Source organism: Geotrypetes seraphini, chromosome 5, assembly GCF_902459505.1.
Source record: "Geotrypetes seraphini chromosome 5, aGeoSer1.1, whole genome shotgun sequence".
Taxonomy (NCBI): domain Eukaryota; kingdom Metazoa; phylum Chordata; class Amphibia; order Gymnophiona; family Dermophiidae; genus Geotrypetes; species Geotrypetes seraphini.
The window spans coordinates 243,738,721-243,761,553 of record NC_047088.1 but is presented as its reverse complement, the minus strand read 5'-3'; the positions used below and the strand labels follow the sequence as shown (position 1 = coordinate 243,761,553).

At 44.2% G+C, this 22,833-nt stretch overlaps 1 protein-coding gene across 6 annotated transcripts in view; it reads right to left on the bottom strand.

The window, feature by feature from the left end:
- Nucleotides 1-221: 221 nt before the first annotated feature.
- STEAP3 (STEAP3 metalloreductase) overlaps nt 222-22,833 on the bottom strand; it is a 61,390-nt gene continuing 38,778 nt past the window's right edge. For all 6 annotated transcript variants that reach the window (XM_033946490.1, XM_033946489.1, XM_033946493.1 and 3 more), the window contains 2 exons: nt 15,705-15,869; nt 222-2,607 (listed from right to left, as the gene is read on the bottom strand). In XM_033946490.1, the coding sequence (XP_033802381.1) occupies nt 2,308-2,607; nt 15,705-15,869 (465 nt within the window). In that variant the 3' untranslated portion in view covers nt 222-2,307. The remainder of the gene's footprint in view (nt 2,608-15,704; nt 15,870-22,833) is intronic.

Below are 22,833 nucleotides of genomic sequence, written 5' to 3'. Positions count from 1 at the left end.
ATGATTTCTTGCTTATCTATTCCTCTGCATTTCTGTAACAAGAGGATTCTTGTGTTATAAATGTTAAAATCTATAAATAAATAAAAAATAAATAAATAAAATAAAAAAATGATGGGTTAGACCAGGGATCTCAAAGTCCCTCCTTGAGGGCCACAATCCAGTCGGGTTTTCAGGATTTCCCCAATGAATATGCATTGAAAGCAGTGCATGCAAATAGATCTCATGCATATTCATTGGGGAAATCCTGAAAACCCGACTGGATTGCGGCCCTCAAGGAGGGACTTTGAGACCCCTGGGTTAGACCAACAAACTAATCAAAACACAAGGTAAGAAGGGACAGAACTACAATTCAATGCTTTAGAGTACAGTGGAGAACCTTAGATGGAAAGAACATTAGGGAGGGAAAAGTAGAAACCTAGAAGGAAGCTAATATAAAATTCAAACATAATCTAAAAATTAAAAGCATCTTTAAAAAAGGAAACTCTTTAAGCCACTCCTCCTCTGCAATCAAAGGGATGTTTGCAACCTTGTCTGCTAAGCAGGTGGATTAATGGGAAGAAAACTCAAATAAGGCACATAAGATTCTCCTGAACTGAAACATCAAGAAAAAGAATCACAGGCGTGGCCTAGCTGTTCGAGCGGCTGCCTTAGCACCCTGAGGTTGCGAGTTCAATTCTCACTGCAGCTCCTTGTGACCCTGGGCAAGTCATTTAACCCTTCATCGACCCATGTTCGAAATAAGTGCCTGTCTACAAAAATATATCACTGAACTGCTTTGATTATAACTACACAGAAAAAAAAACAGTATATCACGTCCTGTCCCTTTTATCCTAAAAGAAAAAGAAAGAGCAAGAATTTTTCCCTTTTAATTTTATTGTACAACGTTCATCGTTCTTCTCCCAAGCTGGAGACACTAACTCTGAAGAGTGACACTGGCACATTTCTCCCATCCATTCCACACTCCGTGTCAGTGGGCACTGTAACAGCATAGCTCCTTACCCTTAACATCTAAACACAGTCATGGCAGCATTCATCTGTTTATAGTGAATAGTGCACAAACGCATGCTGCACCCTGGCCAGGCAGTTCCAAAAGCGTGACCTGCTTCTGTGTCTTCAAGCCAGCGACGTCATTAACCAAATAATACAAAAATAAAGGCCAAAAATAACATTTTCTCTATGCTCTAGTTATTAAATAAAGCATGGTCGAATAACTTCAGTACAAAGAATAAAGCATTGGCTTAAAAAACCAAAAACAAACCCCTAGGAGAAAAGAGCAATTATGATAGAAAAAAAAAAGAAAATATAGTTATGCGTTTTAGCTCATTAGATCCACGAGAGTAGCCAAGTATTTAAATTAGACCATAGCTTGTCTGAGAGACAATAGACAATGTAATCTTAAGGGGTCAAAATGATTTAACTGGTTGAGAGAGAGGCTGTTATCCAGTTAACTCGCAAGACCCCGAAGGAATATCCAGCAGCATTGAACAGAGATTAATGCCTCCCAACTGCTAAAGGCCAAACCAGCTATTGTATGGATGGTCTAGCATACTGTTCCCTCTAAGCCAAGTCCTCCAATTACATTGCTGCCAGTGGGTGGTGGTGCTTTAATACTGTGTTTTCAATCACTAGGGACAGGCAAGGATGCTAAGAGGACCTGCCTGTCCCTCACTATTGAATATATAATAATGAAACAGTGCCCCCCAGTGTTAGGCTTGTAGGTTGAGGACTCCTGCTCAACTTATAAGGAACAGTGGTCCAGGAGCAGAGTTGGCATTTAACTGTATAATTGCTGATACTCAGTCCTTAACAGAATAACTTAACTGTGCAGACAGGACCATATCAATAGCAGTCCTATCTTTTTCTGGCTTATCTCTTTAAAGGCTGAATATTGGCACTTATCTGGTTAAAAGACAGCTGTCTGCATTAGTACCCGGACATTGCATGGTAATAAGTTTGATGGTAGCAGCCAGTGTTTAAAAAAAAAATGCTGATTGTTGCCGGTTAAATTTTACACCTTAAGTTTTCAAGTTCATCTTAAATGCTAAGAAGTTGTTTTATCACCTGAAGTCTTCATGCAGTGATGATGGGATCAGGTTTACTGAGATGTTTAATGTCAGCAAACTTTCCCTCTTTCTCTTTATATGGCAAGCAAATGCCTAAATTGTACATGTTTCTACCTATATACTTTCTGTACAGTAGTCTGATACTTAAATCACATCAATTTACATTTTATGCCAAAATGCACAACTCAGATGTGTCACAGATAGTGCTTTAAATGGTTCATAATCTGCTGCACACAAGTGTCCATTACACGATACTGGTTCCTTCTCCATGTGAATATTCATAAGATGGAGTTGTAGTATTTGACAGATTGTATTCAGCATACTTTCCCTTTTCCCAGCCTCTACGGATGCGCAACAATTTTCGACTGACACACGGCAGGACCAGCACGACTTTAGCAAGAATTATAGCACAAGGCACAAGGAGAGTGAGAGTGTAGGTCGGAGGCAAGTAGAATTTATACTGGGTCCCATCGAAAGCCCTTCTCCATCCAAAAGTAAGCGTGTGAAGAGTACTTACAAGCAAAGCAGCGAATCCCAGCTTGGACTGAAAGGAAAAAAATATTCACCATCTTAATTTTGTTTTACTTTAAACAGAATAACTTTAGCTTTTCCATAGATGCAAGCCATAAATCCTTACCATGCTATCTGTGATTAGTTTGAGGTTGTTTTTTGTTTTTTTTAAAAAAAACAAAACCAACTACAGTGGTACCTCGGTTTACGAGTGCACCGGTTTGCGAGTGTTTTACAAGACGAGCAAAACATTTGCAAAATCGGCGCCTCGGAAACTGAGCGTGGCTCGATTTACGATCGCCCCCCCCCCGGCGATCCGGCACCCCCCCCGACGCGATCCGGCACCCCCTGATATGATTGGGCACCCCCCCCCCCCGCCGCGATTGAGCACCCCCTCCACCGCTTCTTACCGTCATCTGGGCACCGGCATGTCCTGTGCTTGGTGCCAGTGTCAGAAGATCGGCCTCCTCTTCTGCTGGGCCTTGAGCATCTGCTTATATTCCCTCTATTTATATGCTCCTATAAATCTCTCTCCTTTCTCTCCTTTTGTTTTTAAGCTTTGTAAACCGTGCCGAGCTCCACTTCCGTGTAGAAGATGTGGTATATAAACTTAAGGCTTAGTTTAGTTTAGTTTAGCCTGTGAGTTCACGTTCAGAACGTGAACTCGCAGGCCTTGAGCATGCGCAGATGCTCAAGGCCCAGCAGAAGAGGAGGCCGATCTTCAGGCACCGGCACCAAGCACAGGACATGCCGATGCCGGTGCCCAGATGCCGGTAAGAAGCGGCGGGGGGGGGGGGGGGGGTTCCCAATCGCGTCGAGGGAGGTGCCGGATTGCGGGGGGGAGGGTTCCGGATCACAGGGGGGGCCTTCGGGGGGAGCAATGCCGGTTCTCAGGGGGGGGGGCAGGAACCTATCAAAGCGAGTTTCCATTATTTCCTTTGGGGAAACTCGCTTTGATAAATGAGCATTTTGGATTACTAGCATGCTCCTGGAATGGATTATGCTCGTAATCCAAGGTACCACTGTACTTATTGAGGAAAGTTGTTTTATAAATTCCTCCTTTTTACTTCTGAAAATCTTGCCAAGGATTAGCAGTGGTTACCAAAGCAATTGAGTACAGTGGGTATTAGGCACTAGGCAACCTTCAGTCTTACACCCCTTCCCCCAACATTTTAATGATTAAACTTACCACCACTCCTTCTACAACAAGCCTGTAAAATACATACATACATACAGCGAAAGCAAGGCAAAGAGAGAACCAAAGTACAAGCCGCAAAAGAAAAAAAAAAAGCACAAAGGGCCTTCAATTCCAGGCAAACTCAAATTTATTATGACCTGACATGGGCTGTGTTTTGGCATCTAACACAGGCATAGATGCCGAAACACAGCCCATGTGAGATCATAATTTGTTTGATTGCCTGGACTTGAAGGCTCTTTGTGCAAATACATACATTAACATCATAACTTAAATATTCAATCTTTTATGTATATCCCAATACAGTGGTACCTCGGTTTACGAGTGTTTTGCAAGACGAGCAAAACATTCGCAAAATCGGCGCCTCGGAAACCGAGCGTGCCTCGATTTGCGAGCGGTGCCCCCCGCGATCCGGCACCCTCCCCCCCGCAATCCGGCACCCCCCTGCCGCGATTCTTGGAGATCTCGGAGAGAGCGTGAACTCGCAGGCCTTGAGCATGCACAGATGCTCAAGGCCCAGCAAGAAGAGGAGGCCGATCTTCGGGCACCGGCACCAATGCACAGGACATGCCACTGCCGGTGCCGAGGCCCAGATGACAGTAAGAAGCAGGTTTGGGTGGGTCTGGGGGACTTCAGATTGCGGCGGGGGGGGGGGGGGGTTGCCGGATTGCAGAGGGGGCCTTCGGAGGTAGCAATGCTGGTTCTCGTGGGGGGGGGGGGGGGGAATAGAGCAGCGCCACTGGCCTTGGGGGGTGGGAACGTATCAAAGCGAGTTTCCATTATTTCCTATGGGGAAACTCGCTTTGACATATGAGTATTTTTGGTTTACAAGCATGCTTCTGGAACAAATTATGCTCGTAAACCAAGGTACCACTGTATATTGTAGAGTCTTCATATTCTTATACGCTTGTCATATTCTAATTAAAAAATACAAATTTGAAATCATTAACCCTCCCCTTTTACAAAGCCGCGCTAGCGGCTGCTACATGGCAAAAGCCCCAAAGCCCTTTAAATTCTTATTGGCTGCAGGGCAGTTACCACTGCGGCCCGCGCTATCGTGGCGTAGCCTGTATCACTGATCTACCCAAGGTAATGGTTTCAGAGTTAAAAAAAAAAAACAACCGCAAGATACCCAAAGTCTTGATTGGTACAAAAAAAGGTAAAACCCTCCAACAACCCCCTCCTCCCAAAAAAACCCTCTGATGTAAATACAAATTAATGCTGTTTCCATAAGCAAGGCCCATAATAAAGTTAATTAGAGCTGACCTGTGTCCTATTAGAGTAATCGAGTCATTCATCTTGTTTGAAGTGAATTTGAAGCAAATGTTTAAACAGGTCACATAGAAAGCTGCCAGAAGAGGTATGGAGAAAATCGGTGTCAGGTCAAAAGTGCGCCGGGACAAAGACTCGGAGGCGCGCGCCGCTCTAAATTACTGTTTTTAGGGCTCCGACGGGGGGGCATGGGGAGGGAACCCCCCCACTTTACTTAATAGACATTGTGCCGCCTTGTGGGGGGTTTGGGGGGTTGTAACCCCCCACATTTTACTGAAAACTTCACTTTTTCCCTGTTTTTAGGGAAAAAGTTAAGTTTACAGTAAAATGTGGAAGGTTACAACCCCCCAAACCCCCCATAATGCTGGCGCGATGTCTATTAAGCAAGCCCACGCCCCCCCCCGTCGGAGCCCTAAAAACAGTAATTTAGTGCGGCGTGCGCCTCCGCGCTGCACTCAATTGTCCAGGCGCGCCGTTGTCTATGAACCGAGAAAATCATTTGAGGGGTGGTCATTAGGAGATGGCTATTTGAGGGTATATCTTGTGTGAGTGTGTGGGGGGGAAGGGTTGGGGGTAAAATGAGTAAGCTATAGGTGTGTGGTGGAGGAAGCAGAGAGAGTGAGCGAGCTATGGTAGGGAGACAGAGCAAGCTATGGGGGTATATGGTGGTGGAGGCAGAGACCTATCGGGGTGTGACATAACTAGGGTTACCAGACGTCCAGGAAAACCCAGAAAGACTTTCCAAAACCCCACAACAGATGAGAGTGTTTCTCTTTGTTGGACTAATAAATGTGACCTTTTTTGGTTGTTTTAAGACATCTCACCTCACCTGCCTTTGTTGTGGCTTGTTGCCAAGCCTGGTGAACAAATGGCAGAGCATTGGCACGGGAATGGTCTGCACTTTGATTCCAAGGCCAGGGCCTGCTGCATTGCAAGTTAACCAAGGATGTCATGGAGGCAGCATTCACCGGCTTTGGAGTAAGGGAGGAGTCACGACGCTTGCTGGTGGCCAAATTTAGACCATGATAGAAAGTTCTAGGAGGCCTGTGGCCTGGCTCCCAGCTACTATTCCTGCATTTATCAGACTAGGGACTGTGGGACTGAAGGTCTATTAAAATAGGAGGAAAGATCCATCGGTAGCTATGGAGGAAGATAAGTCAACAGAATCCTAACAGTGGTTCCTACTAAGCTGAAAAGCAAAGAGAATAGAGGAACTATTGCACTGCCTTCTCTCCCTCCCCCCCCCCAAAGTAAAGAAGGGCCCTGCAGAGGTCTGTCTGGGGCCCTGCCTGCCTAGTTGGCTTTGTCACCAGGTTCCGATTTCGGCACAATGGTGAGCATGGGCTCCCGACTTTGTAAGCCTGGAGATGGATTTTGACAGATTGGCATCGAGGGATCGCCTGCGGCCTGCTTCCTCTCCCATCCTGCCACTACCTTACACTGAACTTTTATCTTGCATCATTTTTATTTTTCATTACATTCTGCTTCCCATTCTATTTATCTTTTATTGTGATTTAATATTGTTTCTTTTTCTCCTCACCATTCTTGGAATTGTGTTTTTCTTTATCTTAATAATTGTTCACACAGGTACTTTAGCTAGACTGTGAGCCTTCGGGACAGATAGGCAAGTCTTAAGTACCTGTATTGTATTGTAACCGCTTAGATCTGTAATATGCTTAAGTGGTATATGAAATATTAATAAAACCTAAAACAAAGTTTAGAGATGATTGGAATTAGGAATGAGTCAACAGATACTGGTTACAGAGCCACATTGCAGCAGAAAAACATCTGCTCATAACATCTGTTCCCTCCCTTGTGGTGCTCCAGGCCCCTGTGTAGTCAGACTGGGAGTTGCATGCTTCCACTGTCGCTTCCTGAGGGGCCCAGCCAGAAGTTATAGTGCAACAAAACATATAGCTTCTATATAATGGAGAAAAGACATTTCCATTTTTAAATGACTTTATCCTGACAATATTGAGCACACGCTATGTATAAACAGTTCAGATTATTTCTGATTAATAGAACACAGGCTGACGTCTGTAGAATGAAATCCTCCTCCTCTAAGTACTTGGATTTTGGGATGTCACAGGGGGGCTATACTGTCCTCCATTTCACATATACCCCCAGAGCTAGATTATAATCCCAGTGCTATGCTGGATGACCTCCAGATTTACTGCTAACTGTATAACAATTTGGTTAATTCAGTTTGATAAATGAATGAATGATTTGATATGAGAATGGAAATCAGCCTCGGTTGAGCCAAAAGTGAGATCACCTGGATTTACAACACACAGCTCAATATTGTTGGTCATCACATCTGTTAAGGACATGGATCCCTTTGCCATAAAAGACTGGAATACTTGCCGATACCCATCTCGCTTTTGAGGCATTGTATTTCTTAAACCTATGTTTCTCAAATTAAGTCCTCAAGACACACCCAGCCAGTCTGGCGCTTGGAAGATCCACAGTAACTACGCACAAGATAAATTTGCATAAAAAAAGGAAGCAATGCTTGCAGATCTCTCTCATGCAGTCTGAGGAAATCCTGAAAATCTGACTGGCTGGTTCTGTCCCCGAAGGCTGGTTTAGACAGATTAAGTTGCTCTCTGAAGCTGTTTTTGTTGCATTCTCAGTTCAAAGTGGCTCTGGTCCTTTCCTCAGTAGTTATAGCTAGCGGCTAAAATTTAACCGGCTATATCACGCGATAATCACCAATTTTTGGTGCTGACCAGTCAGGTTTAGCAGCCAAATTGGGTCACGCAAATAGCAGTCCTATATTTGTCCGCTTTAACTTACGAGTGGCCAGCGTTGAGAATTGACTTAGCCGGTCACTAAAGACACATCTAAACTCACTGTAACCAGGGCTTGAACTCAATATTGTCTGTTCTGTGATGTTACTGTTATGAATCCTTATTAATCTTATTGTAAACCTAAATGACTCCTTGCCAATAGTTGCGGCTTATAAGAAACTAGTTTTTTAGCCCGTTACATTAATGGGTGCTAGCAGCCCTTTTTGCTAACTTTTACCTCCTCCCTGCCCAGCAGCACCCCCCCATTCCCATTCCATGAACCACACCAGGTGTTTTCAAAACCAACTCCTGCTCGTGAAAACATCAGCAAACAGACCCAGAAGCTATTTTGTGTTTTTTTTCCCAGAGCAGTTCAAGGCTTGGCACAGAATTACAAATTTGATTGGATCTACAGTGAAAAACAGCATTTATTCCCCCCCCCCTCTGTGCAGCAGCCACAGCACGTTCTTTACCCTACCCCCCTTTCCCTTCCTGCGTTCAGGCCTGCTATCTAGTTCCTTGGCACCCTCCCCCCTTCCCTTTCCACGGTCTCACAATTTTGAAAAACTCAACTTCCGCTGGTGCTGGAGTGGAGCTCGATGGCTAATTGCCTCGGAGGAGTTTTTCCGGAGTCTGAAGGTTGATTTTTAAGTTTTAAGGTGCCGTGGCAGCTCCTCTTACAATCGCCGCCTGCGTCGGAAGCCTTCTCCGACGCAGGTGCGGCTCGTGAGAGGAGCCGCTAAAAGTTCTGGGGTCTGCGAAAGACTGAAGCATGGTGAGGGGCAGAGGCCGGAGGCGAGCAAAGGAGGAGACTTACGTTTGAAGCTCGGGAGACGGCAGGACTCCGCGTTCACTCCCTCTGTGACATGGTAAGGTGTAGGCTGTGTAGTAAGCGCGCATGCGCACTCTCACCGGCACATCCCGACAGATCAGATCTCAGGAAACACGCGGCGAGAGTGCGCATGCGCGCCTAGCATTTTATTATTATAGATGGTATGGTAAAGTTTAAGCCAGCCCGAAAAACCTGGGTATTCAATGCCAGTCACCAGAAATGGCCTGGCAATATCTGTGGTCGGTGCCAACTGCGGGAGTTAGGCAGCCTGCCTTCTACGCTCTGAATCCATAGTGTCTTATTTTGTAGATGATCAGCTCCTCTCTATTGCTTCTTCTAAAATAATGATTTGTTGGGTCATCTGTAGAGTGCATTTTCATAGACTAGCAATTACAATCATCATTTTTAAAAACCTGATCTAAATTTTCAACTTATCTTTTGTGTGTGTTTGATTTTTTTTGGGGGGGAGGGGGCTAGAGACACTGGAAAAAAAGGGCTGGTTTGGGAGCAGTGAATTTTCTCTATTCTAGGCTCCCCCTCCTCTTCTCTTCGCTGTAGATTCCCCAAAAGAGCAATGCTGGAGCAGACCCCCCTCCCACTGTGCTAGAATCAGAAAAGAAGTGGTGGAACAAGGTGTATCTACCATGCACAGATGTTAAGCAGACCACTGCATAATACATCTAATTAATGCAAATATGCGAGGGTGTAGATATCTATATTTAGCCACACACACAGTTTTATATATATATTTAGCATGAACATAACATGGATTGCTGGTTTCCATACCCTGTTCGTTTTTAAAACACTATTACCACTGCTAAGAAGGAAAATCAATGATCCTCTGTTCTGTATTCCTCTTGGCTGGCAGGATGCATGGAAAGATACAGTCACACACCTATTTCTGGACACCCATTAGCAGAAAAAGCAGTTTCATATTATTAACCTTCTAGTTTATTGGGCAGACAGTCAAAACACAAGATGGGCAATAAATCCCAGGGCATCTGTAGTGCAACTGCTGATACATTTCTGCCAAGATGTAAGCAAAACCAGAGTCCAACATTTAAATAAAAACACTGTGGATAAGATACTGAAAAGCAGTTCTCTGTACAGTGACCACACTATTTCCCAAATTATAAAAACATTCTACCCAAAATTAGGCACGCAGTTACAGATAGGGTCAGATAGGCGTACAAACTAAACTGCCTAAACTTGTGATATCAATAAGCCTGAACAAGCGCCAATTACTGTGTTTCCCTGAAAATAATTTTAGGCCCAAAAAAGGCAGTAGGTCTTATTTTCGGAGTATGAACATGATCATCTCTCCCTTCCTCTCCTTCACCCCCAATTATTCCTTTCTCCTTTCTCTCCCCCACATGTGTAGCTTCTATCCTTCCCTCCTTCCTATCCCTTGTGCAGCAGGATCCTTACCCAGCTTCCCTTCCCTCCTGCAGCAGAACCATTGAGCGAGCACCCGCCCCCCCCCCCAGCCCCTGCAGCCGAATCCCCATCCTTCCCACACTCCCATCGGAAAACCGCCGCGAGCCTTACTTATCTCCCTAAGCAGCATCAGGCCAGCAGCACGATAAACAGGCTGCTTCAGCCTTCTCCGCTCGTGAATTCAGTCTATCGCGTTACTGATGACATCATCAGTAATGCAGCTGACTGAATTCATGAGTGGACAAGGCCGAAGCAGCCTGTTTAGTGTGCTGTCAGCCCGACGCTGCTTAAGGAGTAAGGTAAGTAAGGCTCGCGGCGGTGTTCCGATGGGAGGGTGGGAAGGAAGGATGGGGATTTGGCTGCGTGGCGGGTGCTCGGGGGAGGGAGGTGGTGCTTGTTCAAAGGTCTGCTACACAAGGGATGGGAGGGAGGGAAGGGAAACTGCTGGCAAATCCCAGGATTAGTGCTTATTTTAGGGGCTGGGCTAATTTTAAGACCTACCCCAAAAATCCTACTAGGGCTTATTTTCGGGGAAACACGGTAATACTAATTACTGGTTATAGGCGTATCTGCTTTGCAATCCTATTCTACTACTACTTATCTAATGCAGTATTTCTGAGTCGTGTTATGTCTAAACTGGTTCAAGGCAACTTACAATATAAGGAATTACAGAATGTATATGTTACATTGTAGCAGTATGAGGGCAGAATTATGAATGGAGTAATAGGGAAGAGAAAATGGAGGTTCTATAACGATTATTGGTGTAGCACTTGAGTAATGTGTGGGATAGTCATCATTTCTATAGTAACCTGCACGCCTATAGAATTATAGAATACGTCCGTTTCCGTACCTCACTGACAGTAGTTAGGAACGATCATTTATACTAGACTTTGGCGGGTGAAAATGCCTGAAGCTAAAGTTAGGCGTAGGGTTACCATTTTTCGGGCCACAAAAAAATCCAGACACATGGCTCGGCACCTGTTCCACCTCTGGCTCCGCTCTCTTCCACCCCAGTCCCTCCCAGCTCAGCTGCCAGCTCCCGCCCCCCTTCCCCGACAAGCTCCGGCTGCATCTGGAGGGCCTGGAGCATGCGCAGATGTGTGTGATGTCATTGGCGCATGGAGCTCGTCGGGGCTTTCCAAAACCCGAACATGGTGCCGTGTTTTGGAAAGCCTAAAAAGAGGACATATCTGGGTTTCCCCGGACGTCTGCTCAACCTAGTTAGGTGTAAAAAATGACTAAAGCAAATAGTCTGTAAAGGCAATTCCATGTAGAACTGCTTTTATAAAATTTGCGCCTAACTTTGGGCGCCATTCATTGAATTTCTCCCTATGCAGATAAGGGAAAGGGACTGGGGCTTGTATACCGCCTTTTTGCATTTTTACAACCACACTCAAAGCAGTTTACATACAGGTACTTCAAACATTTTCCCTCTCTGTCCTGGTGGCTCACAATCTATCTAATGTACCTGGGGCAGTGGATGATTAAGTGGCTTGCACAGGGTTTGAACCCACAACCTCAGGGTGCTGAGGCTGTAGCTCTAACCACTGCACCACCCTCTCCTCCAATGCAATCGCAGAAGTGAGCTAAGTATAGAACAATGAAGCCATTGTGACATCACTGATGAGGTTGGCTTTTATTGGTGGAATGAGGCATTATGACATCAGGGAAAGGGACTGGGACTTGTATACCGTCTTTTTGTAGCTTTACAACCACACTCAAAACAGTTTACATACAGGTACTTCAAGTATTTTTCCTCTTTGTCCTGGTGGCTCACAATCTATCTAATGTACCTGGGGCAGTGGAGGATTAAGTGACTTGCACAGGATTTGAACCCACAACCTCAGAGTGCTGAGGCTGTAGCTCTAACCACTGCTCTACACTCTCCTCCTACAATATCAGAAGTGAGCCAAGTATAAGAACAATGAAGCCATTGTGACATCACAGAGGAGGTTGACTTTTAGGCATTGGTGGAATGAGGCATTATGACATCAAGGAAAGGGACTGGGACTTGTAGACCACCTTTTTGTAGTTTTACAACCACACGCATTTTCTCTCTCTGTCCCGGTAAGCTCACAAGCTATCTAATGTACCTGGGGCAGTGGAAGATTAAGTGACTTGAACACGGTCAAAAGAGAGCAGGGAGCCGAGATTGTAGCTTTAAACACGACACTACAGTCTCTATTTGCCAATATTCAAAGGTCCTATCTTGAATGCCACCTTGGAACTATCCAGATACCTCTGAGTAAATGCAAACACTCTAGTTACCTCTACAGAGTATTCTGCTGCTCTCCACACAGCTATGTGAATAAAATGTTTATTATGATTGCCTTTTTTTCTGGCCTATTTGGGTAGACGGTGAACATTGCTGTTATATGTAAGACCAGTGGCGGTCAACACTGTCCATGAATATTAAGAACTGCTCACTCTGGACAGCTGCACTGAATACAGAAGCCAACCATAACTCCCACTAGAGTTCATGGCGGCCATTTTGAGAGCAGAGCCAGCAAAGGCGGGAGGAATTTGGGATAGCTCTTTCCCCGACTAAACCCCTAGACTACCAGGCTTTAAGATAGGCCCGAGGGGGACCACTGGCCTTCAGAAGGAAAAGCTGAGCTCAGAAATGTGTGGTATGTTCTGGTTATAAATAGAGAATTTTTTAAATATAGGTTCTGCTTTATAGATTTAGCCTCTTAGAAATTCTATAAATGGCACCTACATCAGCAGTGCCCAGCGACACCTAACTGAATTCCACGTGAAAATTATTTTTTTAAAATTAGGTTAATTGGTGTTTTAATTGAAAACACCATTAAGACCTAATTTAAAAAAAACAAAAAAAAAAACGTTACAGTTGTGCGCTATCTGTGTAGTGCCTTGTGATACCCAAGTCGAGTTGCCTAACTGAAAAGTGGGGCCTGGTGGAGGGCGGAGAATAGGTGTGGTATGACTTAGGCGCCGGTAAATTAGGCCAGTAAAACCCTGGCCTACTATACCGGCGCCAAAGTCAAGTTAGGTGCCACTCGTTGCGATTCTGTAAACGACGCCTAGTGGTTGACTGAGAGCGACACCATTAGACGCTGTCTATAGAATTAGCCCCACAGCGAGGATATATTAGGAAATTTCAAGATGTGTGGGAGCCATTAACAAAATTTTGTAATGATTAGTTGTTACTTTTCCCTTAATTCTTAAAGTTCATTTTTCAGGGAGGGGGGGAATTTAAGTATAACATCTTATATAAAGTAATTTAATTACTTATGAAGGGGTGGGAAGGGAGGGAGACAAGATTTTATGAGTGGTATTATTGCTGAATATTAAGTGATATTCTCAATGTGCAAATGTGTTTATGTATTATCACACTATTGTACGTATAAAAATGAATAAAGATTTAAAAAAAAAGAAGAATCAGCCCCTTAATGACCACATGGGTCTCATTCTGCCACCTTCGATCTTGACATCTGTAAACATGTGAGGCCAGTGGGCCCTAAGAGATTATAGGCCTCACATTTTCAGCCATCAGACTAAAGCAGGGGTAGGGAACTCCGGTTCTCGAGAGCCGTATTCCAGTCGGGTTTTCAGGATTTCCACAATGAATATGCATGAGATCTATTTGCATGCACTGCTTTCAATGCATATTCATTGGGGAAATCCTGAAAACCCAACTGGAATACGGCTCTCGAGGACTGGAGTTCCTTACCCCTGGTAAAGCCTGATTAGGAGCCTCATTTCAATTCATAATTTCTCTGAAGTACATGGATCTCTCCCTTCCCACTGTTTTTTTCCCCATAAGTTTCTTATTTGCTATCAACAACTTGTATTTCTCTTCCCTTTCTTTCCTTTTGTTTTAATACGTTTATAAGGTTAGTCTTTAATATGTCTGTCAAGATTTAATTTTTGTCATTTGTTGTCCCCTGAAGATTTGTAATTTTATTGATGTGTACATCGCTTAGAATTTTGAATAAGCGATCAATCAAATTTATATTAAACTTGAAACTTAAAGCTGGCAGAGGTGAAGAGAGCAGCGCAGGTGAGACATTCTGCTCTCTTCTTGCCAGTGGTAAATGGTGGTGGTGGGGGGGACATTTGTTCTCTGTAATGCTAAGAGGGAGCGAGTCACTCATTTTAGAGTGTGTATTGTATGTGTGTGTGGGGGGGAGGGGTTTAGGGGGAGGTAAGGGTAGTCCAGCGGACTATCCAGTAAGAAATCTAATCTCATAAATGTACCTCAAAGCACATTCTTTAAATTTTATTACCACACAATATTCTTGGGCCTAGTACAAAGCCTCAGGGCTGGCAAGTATGCCCTGTTGAAAGGAATTAATTATACTCTGAAAAAGTAAAAAAATTCGCCAACAAACGCAAACTAGTCTCAACATGTAAATTTTGGAGTGGTAGACACATCAAGGTCAGAGATGTTGAACTGTGCCCCAGGATATTTTACTGATGAGTTATTAATATTTACTATCAGCCAATAACATCTTCCCATCTCGGGCTTCTATCTAAATGTAACTTGCCTTGAGCTACAATGAAAAAAGCCGTGAACTAAATCCAAATCTCAAATCCCCTTTCTGTCTCAGAGTCTCTCTCTCATTCTCCCATTTCTCTGTTCTGTTTTACTTCTTCCTCTTTCAGTTTACATCTCACCCCCTTCAAACGGGATATTTTAATACATTTTCTTCAATCTATCTCCTCTTTGGATTTTCTATTTTTGTTTACTGCTTTTTTTCTCCATTCCTTAACCCTTTTCATATTATAGATTTCTTCCCCTTCCTGGCGGCCAGACCCAGATTTCCTCTCTCACCCTCCATCCACAGTTTTCCCTCTCGCCACAAGCCTTTTCTCATCTCTGTCTACTAAAGGGACAGACTTGGGAAGCTCCTCAACCAGGAAAGAGGAGGAGCGTTACCCAGAGGGGTTTGAGAATCCTTCAAACAGGAAACAAGAGTATCCCCAAAACCAACCAAGAGTGAGAAACAGAGATTAAAACAGAAATATTCCCAGCTGTGAAACAGAAATATCAAAAGTGCAAACAGAAGTATTTGGGCCAAGTGATTCAGTGCCTTAAGCCCCTCCCAGTGTAACCCAGGATGCACTGCGCACAGACCTAAGGATGAACACCCCCCCCTCTTGCTGAAAAAAAAAATCCTGGTGGTTTAGCAGACACACTATCGCTCCCTTACCAAACCCCCCCCCCCAAGTTACAACATATTGTGATCCACCCGTGCACCCCCAAAGTGAACCCTCCCCAGCTTAACAAACTCCCCTAACCTGCCCATGTAGACCGGACCAGGCTCCTCCCAGACCTTTTTTCTGAAGAGCAGCAGGAGGGATGCCTACTCCCTCCTGCCTCAGGGCCCATCTCTTCAAAATGATGGTCCCCTGCCCAGTGCATTTATAAAATAGCATCTAAGCAGGCATGTACTCAACTTCTTACACCAAGCATTCTGCTATAACATGGACCTCAAAAAGTACATGAGCTCCACCCTACTGAAATGTGCCCCTTAACGATGAAGGTGCAAACTGGCATCTGCAATGTTACAAACATTAATGTTCCTTTTTAGCTACTTGGCCATGTAACACACAACCAGTGTTCTTGATAAATTTTATACCTGGATGAAACTGAATTCCTTCCAGTTGAGTGTGTTGCCAATGGAAGGCAGAGAAGTTACAGCAAGAAGGGACAACAGACCAAGAGCAATGATTCCAAAAGACACATAAACCTCCATCCTCCAGACCTCTTCGTCTACCCAAGCATTCTCCTTACCAGCAGAAATCTGTTAAATATAAAGAGAGAAGCCCGCAATCATGATAATGTTACTGGTACTGTGCAGTAAGGGAATTTTTCAAGTACCTTTCTTATTTCTAATCTTAATGTATATTTTCTGTAAACCGCTTAGAACCTAACGGATGTAGCGGTATATAAGAAATAAATTACATTACATTACATAAAGAACATTCAGTCAGCTCAAATGCCTTTCAGCAAGTTTTACACACCTCACTGGGGGCTGCATTTAATTTAGAGGGCCTTTTGCTTCCAATCTGCTGTCTTTATGGATCTAAACCAGTGGTCTCAAACTTGCGGCCCGCCAGGTACTATTTTAAGGCCCTCGGTATATTTATCATAATCACAAAAGTAAAATAAAACAGTTTCTTGATCATATGTCTCTTTATCCATAAATTACAATATTATTAGTAAGACTTAGCCAAAAGGAAAGATTTATAAACTATAAAGAGTTTTACCTCATGCAAAATTGTCATTTCTTTAACAAGACATTAACTATTTTTTTCTGAGGCCCTCCAAGTACCTACAAATCTTAAATGTGGCCCTGCAAAGGGTTTGAGTTTGAGACCACTGGTCTAAACCATTTATGCTATGTTAGCTACTACCAAACCCCCCTCTTTTACTATGCCCAATAGTGGAGGCCGATGCGTTAAATACTCCAATGCTCATAGGGATTGAATGAGCATCGGAGCATTTGCTGTGCTGCACTTGCTCCTGCAGCTTAGTAAAAGGGGACCAAAGAACTCTAGTGGCAAGGTCCATCAATAATTCAGCTGTCCTCTCAAGAGTATGGATTCTTCTACTTATGGTTTTGTGAAACTTGTATGATAAATGGATAAACACAAGGTGGTCTGGAAAAAAAACAAACAACAAGCCAGCAAGTATGAACAGAAATTACCTCTTTTCAAGAAGCATATTGTTAATTCCATTTCAAAGATGAAATACAAGGGGTATTCATCTATCTGAGTATGACAGAAAGTAGCAAGCATGTGGTGACATGTCTCGAGGTTACTCATGCACAGATGTGGCTCTGTGTGAGTCTAACATTCCAAGAGATAGGATGTCATGAGAGTCCTCGTGCGAATCAGGTAAGAACTGCTAGATTTGGAGCACTGTTCAGTGATAACATTTCTCACACAAGAAGGGAAAAAGCAAAAGGAAATCCATGAAGTTTATGGTGAGTCTGCCCCATTATCCTACAAAGTAAAATTTTAGAGCAAGCAGTTTAAGTGGGGTAGAGAGTCCATTGAAGATGACCCTCACACTGGACGGCCTGTGGAAGCAACTTCCACAGAAAATGTGCAAAAAAGTCAAGGATTTAATTTTGTCAGACAGAGGAATTAAGGTTCCCCAAATAGCTGAAGAAATGGGCATCTTGGCAGGTACAGTTTGGAAAATAATTCATGAAAAGTTGGGCATGTCCAAGGTTAGTGCAAAATGGGTTCTAAGAGTGCCAATGCCATATCAGAAGGCCACGAGGCTTCAGTGCTGTCAGGAGAACTTGTAGATGCTCCATGAAGACCAAGTACATTTTTTTCATCGTTTGGTGATGAGGCTTCGGTCTATCACAGAGATCCCGAGTCTAAAATGGAGTCAATGCAGTGGAAGCACAAGTCATCCCCCACCCCAAAAAAGTTCAAGACCGAAAAATCTGCAGGCAAAGTCATGGCAACTATCTTCTGGGATGATGAAAGACTTTTGCTTCTGGCGTTCATGTCACACAAGAAAACTATAACCAGGGAGAGTTATGCCAACACAATGATCACTTTGCGGGAGTCAATCAATGAGAAAAGACAAGAAAAACTCACAGCATGTGTGCTGCTTCTTCACGACTATTGCGCCGGTGCCATGTCACGACAATCACAGGCTGCCATCCAAGAATGTGGGTTTCATCAGCTGAGCTATCCACCCTACAGCGCTGACCTGGCTCCCTTGGATTATTTCCTGTTCTGAGTTTTGAAGAAATCTCTCCGTGGACAGCGGTTTTCGAGTGATGACGATGCCAAGGAAGCTGCGATGTCCTGGTTTGAAGGTCAAAAGGAAGGATTCTTTTCAAAAGGGTTAACGTCATTGCAGGAAAAGTGCATGAAATGTGTGGAGCTATCAGGGGACTATATTGAAAAATAAAACCAAAAATGTGAAAACTCTTTTCTTTCCTACTGAGGTAGATAAATTATTGAATAGCCCTTGTAATATAGTCGATGAACATAAAGCAACAGATTAACCGAAGGAAAGATTATATTTTGGAGTACCTTGAGACCAGAGATCATAAAAAGTCGGGATTCCACATGCTGCTTCTGAAGCACCCGGAGAAGCACTTAATTACAGCTTATTGATAATATTTTCTCTCACCTCCGATGATTTTGGCCAACAGCCATTAACCTGCCATATTCCTTCAACTACAGCAGCCCGCTCGGAGGTGCTTTATCTAGCAGAATGCCTCCAGACGGTTTTGCAAAAGAAAGCAAAAAGGAGCTCAATGGTACCTACAGAAAACCGGTTTACTGTTTAGAGCGCTGGAGAATCAAGAAACCAAAGTGATTTTTCATGTGTCTTGCACTGACAAAGCACACGGAATGGTTGTTTCATTCTGTGCATTTGCTCCCTGCCCTTCCACCATCTCATGCACTCAAGTAGGTGCTTATAAAATTGCCCTGGGGTATATATGGATGCATAACAATAAGTGCTGGTTTTTCCCCCCATACATACATGTAGGCATTCCAGAGGATGGAGAATGGGTGGATCAGGGGGCGGGACTGACACTTAACTTTGGATGGTCTATTATATTTATATATATACTAGTCTTTAAGCCCTTTACATTAACGGGTGCTAGAATAGATATGTGTCTGTCTGTCTTTCTTTCTTTCTCTCTCTCTCCTTGGCCGCTGTCGGTCTTTCTTTCTTTCTCTCTCTTTCCTCACCTGGCCACCACCACCCCTTGCCTGAGCCCCTGTCCAGCAGTAGCCCTTCTCCCTTCCTTTTACCTCCCCCGTGTCCAGCACCAACCCTTCCCTGCTTCCCCTGATCAGCCCTTCTACCTTCCTTTTACTTCCCCCCTGTCCAGCAGCACCCTTTTACTGCTCCCCTTGTCCAGTAGCAGCCCTTCTCCCTTCGTTTTACCTCCACCCTGTCCAGCAGCACCTCTTCCCTGCTCCCCCCTGTCCATCAATACCTGTCCAGCAGCACCCCTTCCCTGCTCCCCCTGTCCAGCAGTACCCCCTTCTCCTTTCCCTGCTCCCCCTGTCCAGTATCTGCTAGCCTAGGCAGCCTCGGGGCTTTTGCTTGGCCGGCCCACCACGCATTATCGAAGTGGGCCAGCCTAGCAAATGCCCTGCGGCTGCAAGATGAAACCGCGGCTGCTGCATTTGCTGGTCCGGAGGTGAGAAGAGGCATCCCGGCAGCGCAGGAAGTCAGCCGGCATCGGAGATTGGGGCAGAAGGCAGCCAGTGCGCATGTGCGGCACAGAAGCACACATCACAGCGGCAGGGATCACAGCATCGTAAGTGCACATGCGCGCTTAGGGTTTTATTATAGAGGATTTAGCCACTGAAGAAGGGTTTTGAGATATACCCTTCTTCAATGGCTAAAGAGAACCACTTTTAAAAAACGACCCCCTTTCCTATTTGTTCCGTCCCCTCCCTTCTTACCTCCCTCTTACTTTTATTTTGACTTCGGTGTAATTTTGAAAATTCCCCTTCCCCAGTACCTTTTGTATCTTTGCCTTCATCCTGTCACTATATTGCCCTATTTTACTTTCTTTTTTTAAATCTCCAATTTTAGCAATTGTAAACCGTCCAGATTATTTGTTTGATGGTCGGTATATCAAACTGTAAATAAACTTAGAAACTTGGATGCAAACATGGGGCCAGATTCTAAAAATAGCGCTTAAGCACGTCTACATTGTAGGCGCCGCTCAGCGCAGTTGTCAATAGGCGCCGCTTGTAGAATTGCACACAGCGGCACCTAAATGGACTTAGGTGCCGTTGAGGTAGGCGTCATTACATTAGGCCAGGTTTTACCGGGCCTAATTTACCGATGCCTGACTTAGAGCCTAGTGAAGCCTACATTGACCACACCTATACTCAACCCTTAACCACTCCTACATTTCAGGCACCGCTCTGAATTCCGTACAGAACTCTTGTTTAGGGTTTAAAAAAAAAAATCAATTAACTTAAATGGCGGTGACAGGACTAAATCGCGCGAGACAATGGCGCGCAGACAACTGAGCGCAAGGTTGACGGCGCGCCGAAGAAAAGCACTATTTTAAAGAGCTCCGACGGGGGGTGTGGGGGGGAACCCCCCCACTTTACTTAACAGACATTGCGCTGGCGTTGTGGGGGGTTTGGGGGGTTGTAACCCCCCACATTATACTTAAAACTGAACTTTTTCCCTAACAAACAGGCAAAAAGTTCGGTTTCAAGTATAATGAGGGGGGTTACAACCCCCCACAACGCCAGCACGATGTCTGTTAAATAAAATAGGGGGGTTCCCCACCAACACCCCCCCGTCGGAACCCTTTAAAATAGTGCTTTTCTTCAGCGCGCCGTCAACCTTGCGCTCAGTTGTCGGCGTGCCCTTGTCTCACGCGATTTTATCTATGAACCTAAATGGCACAGTCAATTACCATGCCATTTAAGTTAATTAACATAATTTGGATTTTAGATAGGCGTTGTTAGTCGTCTGCGATCAGACCACCTAGCGACGCCTAATGTAGGCGCTTTTTATAGAATCTGGCCCTTGTTGCCTTTATAAAGCAGGCAAAATATACGTATCTATCTGCCTGCTAAAAGAATTACCCCCAAAGTGTTCTACATTTCAAGGAATGCAAAACAGGAACTGTACGGTTCTCCTGCAGAGTCAGGGAGGGGCACTACCGATTCCTGTTTTCTCATTCATGTCAGGCACTGCTGTGTTATGGAGCTCAACATGATGACCGGACGCTCACGGACATAGAAAGCTGTTAACCTCTAGCAGAATGCTGATTATCAATGCTAATCACACAGCTATGCTAACAAGTGCACCGTGGACTCTTGGGAACAGCTGTCTATAGCCCTCTGTGACCTCTACCTGAACCGTTGTACCACTGTGACCTAATGCTCCTGCTCCCTGTATAACCAACAACTCATTTACATGAGATCTGTATTAATGTACAGACGACTGAGATCCCAGAGCTGGTGCTGGAATACTAACCAGTCTTGTATTTTCACATCACCACTAAAGGGAAAAAAAAAAAAAAAAATCTCCCTCTCCACAGGCAAAAATAAGTTGGGTTTATACCAGTGGTCTCAAACTAGCGGCCCGGGGGCCACATGCAGCCCGCCAGGTATTATTTTGAGGCCCTCAGTATGTTTAACATACTCACAAAAGTAAATTCAAACAGTTTCTTGATCATATGTCTTTTTAGTTATAAATTACAATATTATTATTAACACTTAGCCAAAAGGAAAGATTTATAAACTATAAAGAGTTTTACCTCATGCAAAATTGTCATTTCTTTAATAAGACATTAACTATTTTTTTTCTGAGGCCCTCCAAGTACCTACAAATCCAAAATGTGACCCTGCAAAGGGTTTGAGTTTGAGACCACTGGTTTATACACAGTGCAGCTCTCAAGTTTCCATTCCATATTTCTACTCCCACCTCGTATATCGAAGCAGAAAGGCCTAGAGATTACTCGAATACATTCAACTAGTTCTCACCCATATATGATGGCTGGTAGCCTTTGCTTCAAAATGAAAAGGTAGAAAATACACAAATGTCTTTTTATTTTCTTTAGGGTCAATGCCTGCCATATTTTTTTTTCTTTATTTCTATCTAACACATTTTAAATATCCTCTAACTATTCGCCTTATTCTTGATGTTTTGATAGATAATGGAAAGACGATACCGTTTAAATGCCTGGTACAAAGGATTTGCTATTTGCCAATTAATATTTTTGCTGGATGCAACTGACACACTGCCTAACAAAAAACTTTATCCCCTACAAAGATTTGAAGGGAGAAGTGGATATAAGATTATGGTGCAATCGTGTTGATAGACGGGAAGCCGATGTCTAGCTTTTATAAGACTGAGAAGTACAAATTCAAAAGCAAAAAGAAACTACAAAATATAGAGCTTGATTGGAAATGTTTCTACCAGAGCGTAAATAGACCCATATTATCAAGTAGTCTTATGAAAGCTTTATTTTATGGTACACTGAGGGCTGGATTCTCAAGCCTTACTGTGCCCTTAATGAAGGTTGCTAAACCAGTTCTAACCGGTTTAGTGCGCCAGTATTTTATCGGCTGATTAACAGAATGGCTCACCGGGGTCTTTTCCGAGCTTCCTAGTAGACTCCGACTCTGCCATGCAAATCTACAAGGCCATTAATATTAAAATGGTAGTAAAATAGGCTATTAATATTTAAATGATCACTTCAGGTGATTCTCAAACCTTGATGAACTCTATTTGCGAGTAAAATTTTCCAGCAGGGTCTGAGCTGTCGTGGCTTATTTTCTGTTCAGTGCCTGAGCACTGATTGGCTCAAAGACTAACAGGAAAGTAAGTCTTGACTGCTCAGACCCCCTCTCCTCCCCCCCCCCAAAAAAAAAGACACCCCCCCCCGATTCCTCCCTCCCTCCTATTGATCCCCCTTCCTCCCGCTGGTGTTCCGAACTCCCTGACAACCTCATGACAGCTCCCGCAGCTTTAAATTGAAGGACAGCAGGAGGGATGCCCACTCCTCCCTGCCCCTCCCCAACAACCTGCCGCTCTCCCCATACATTTAAATTGAAAGATGGCAGGAGGGATGCCCACTCCCTTCTGCTGCTGCTGGGGTCCCTACAGCCCCCCCCCCAACCTCAGCCCTGTAACTTTAAACTGAAAGATGCCCAATCTCTCCTGCCGCTGGTGTCCTCTGCCTCCCAAAAGCCCCCCCTGTAACCTGGAATTGAAGGACAGCTGGAGAAATGCCTACT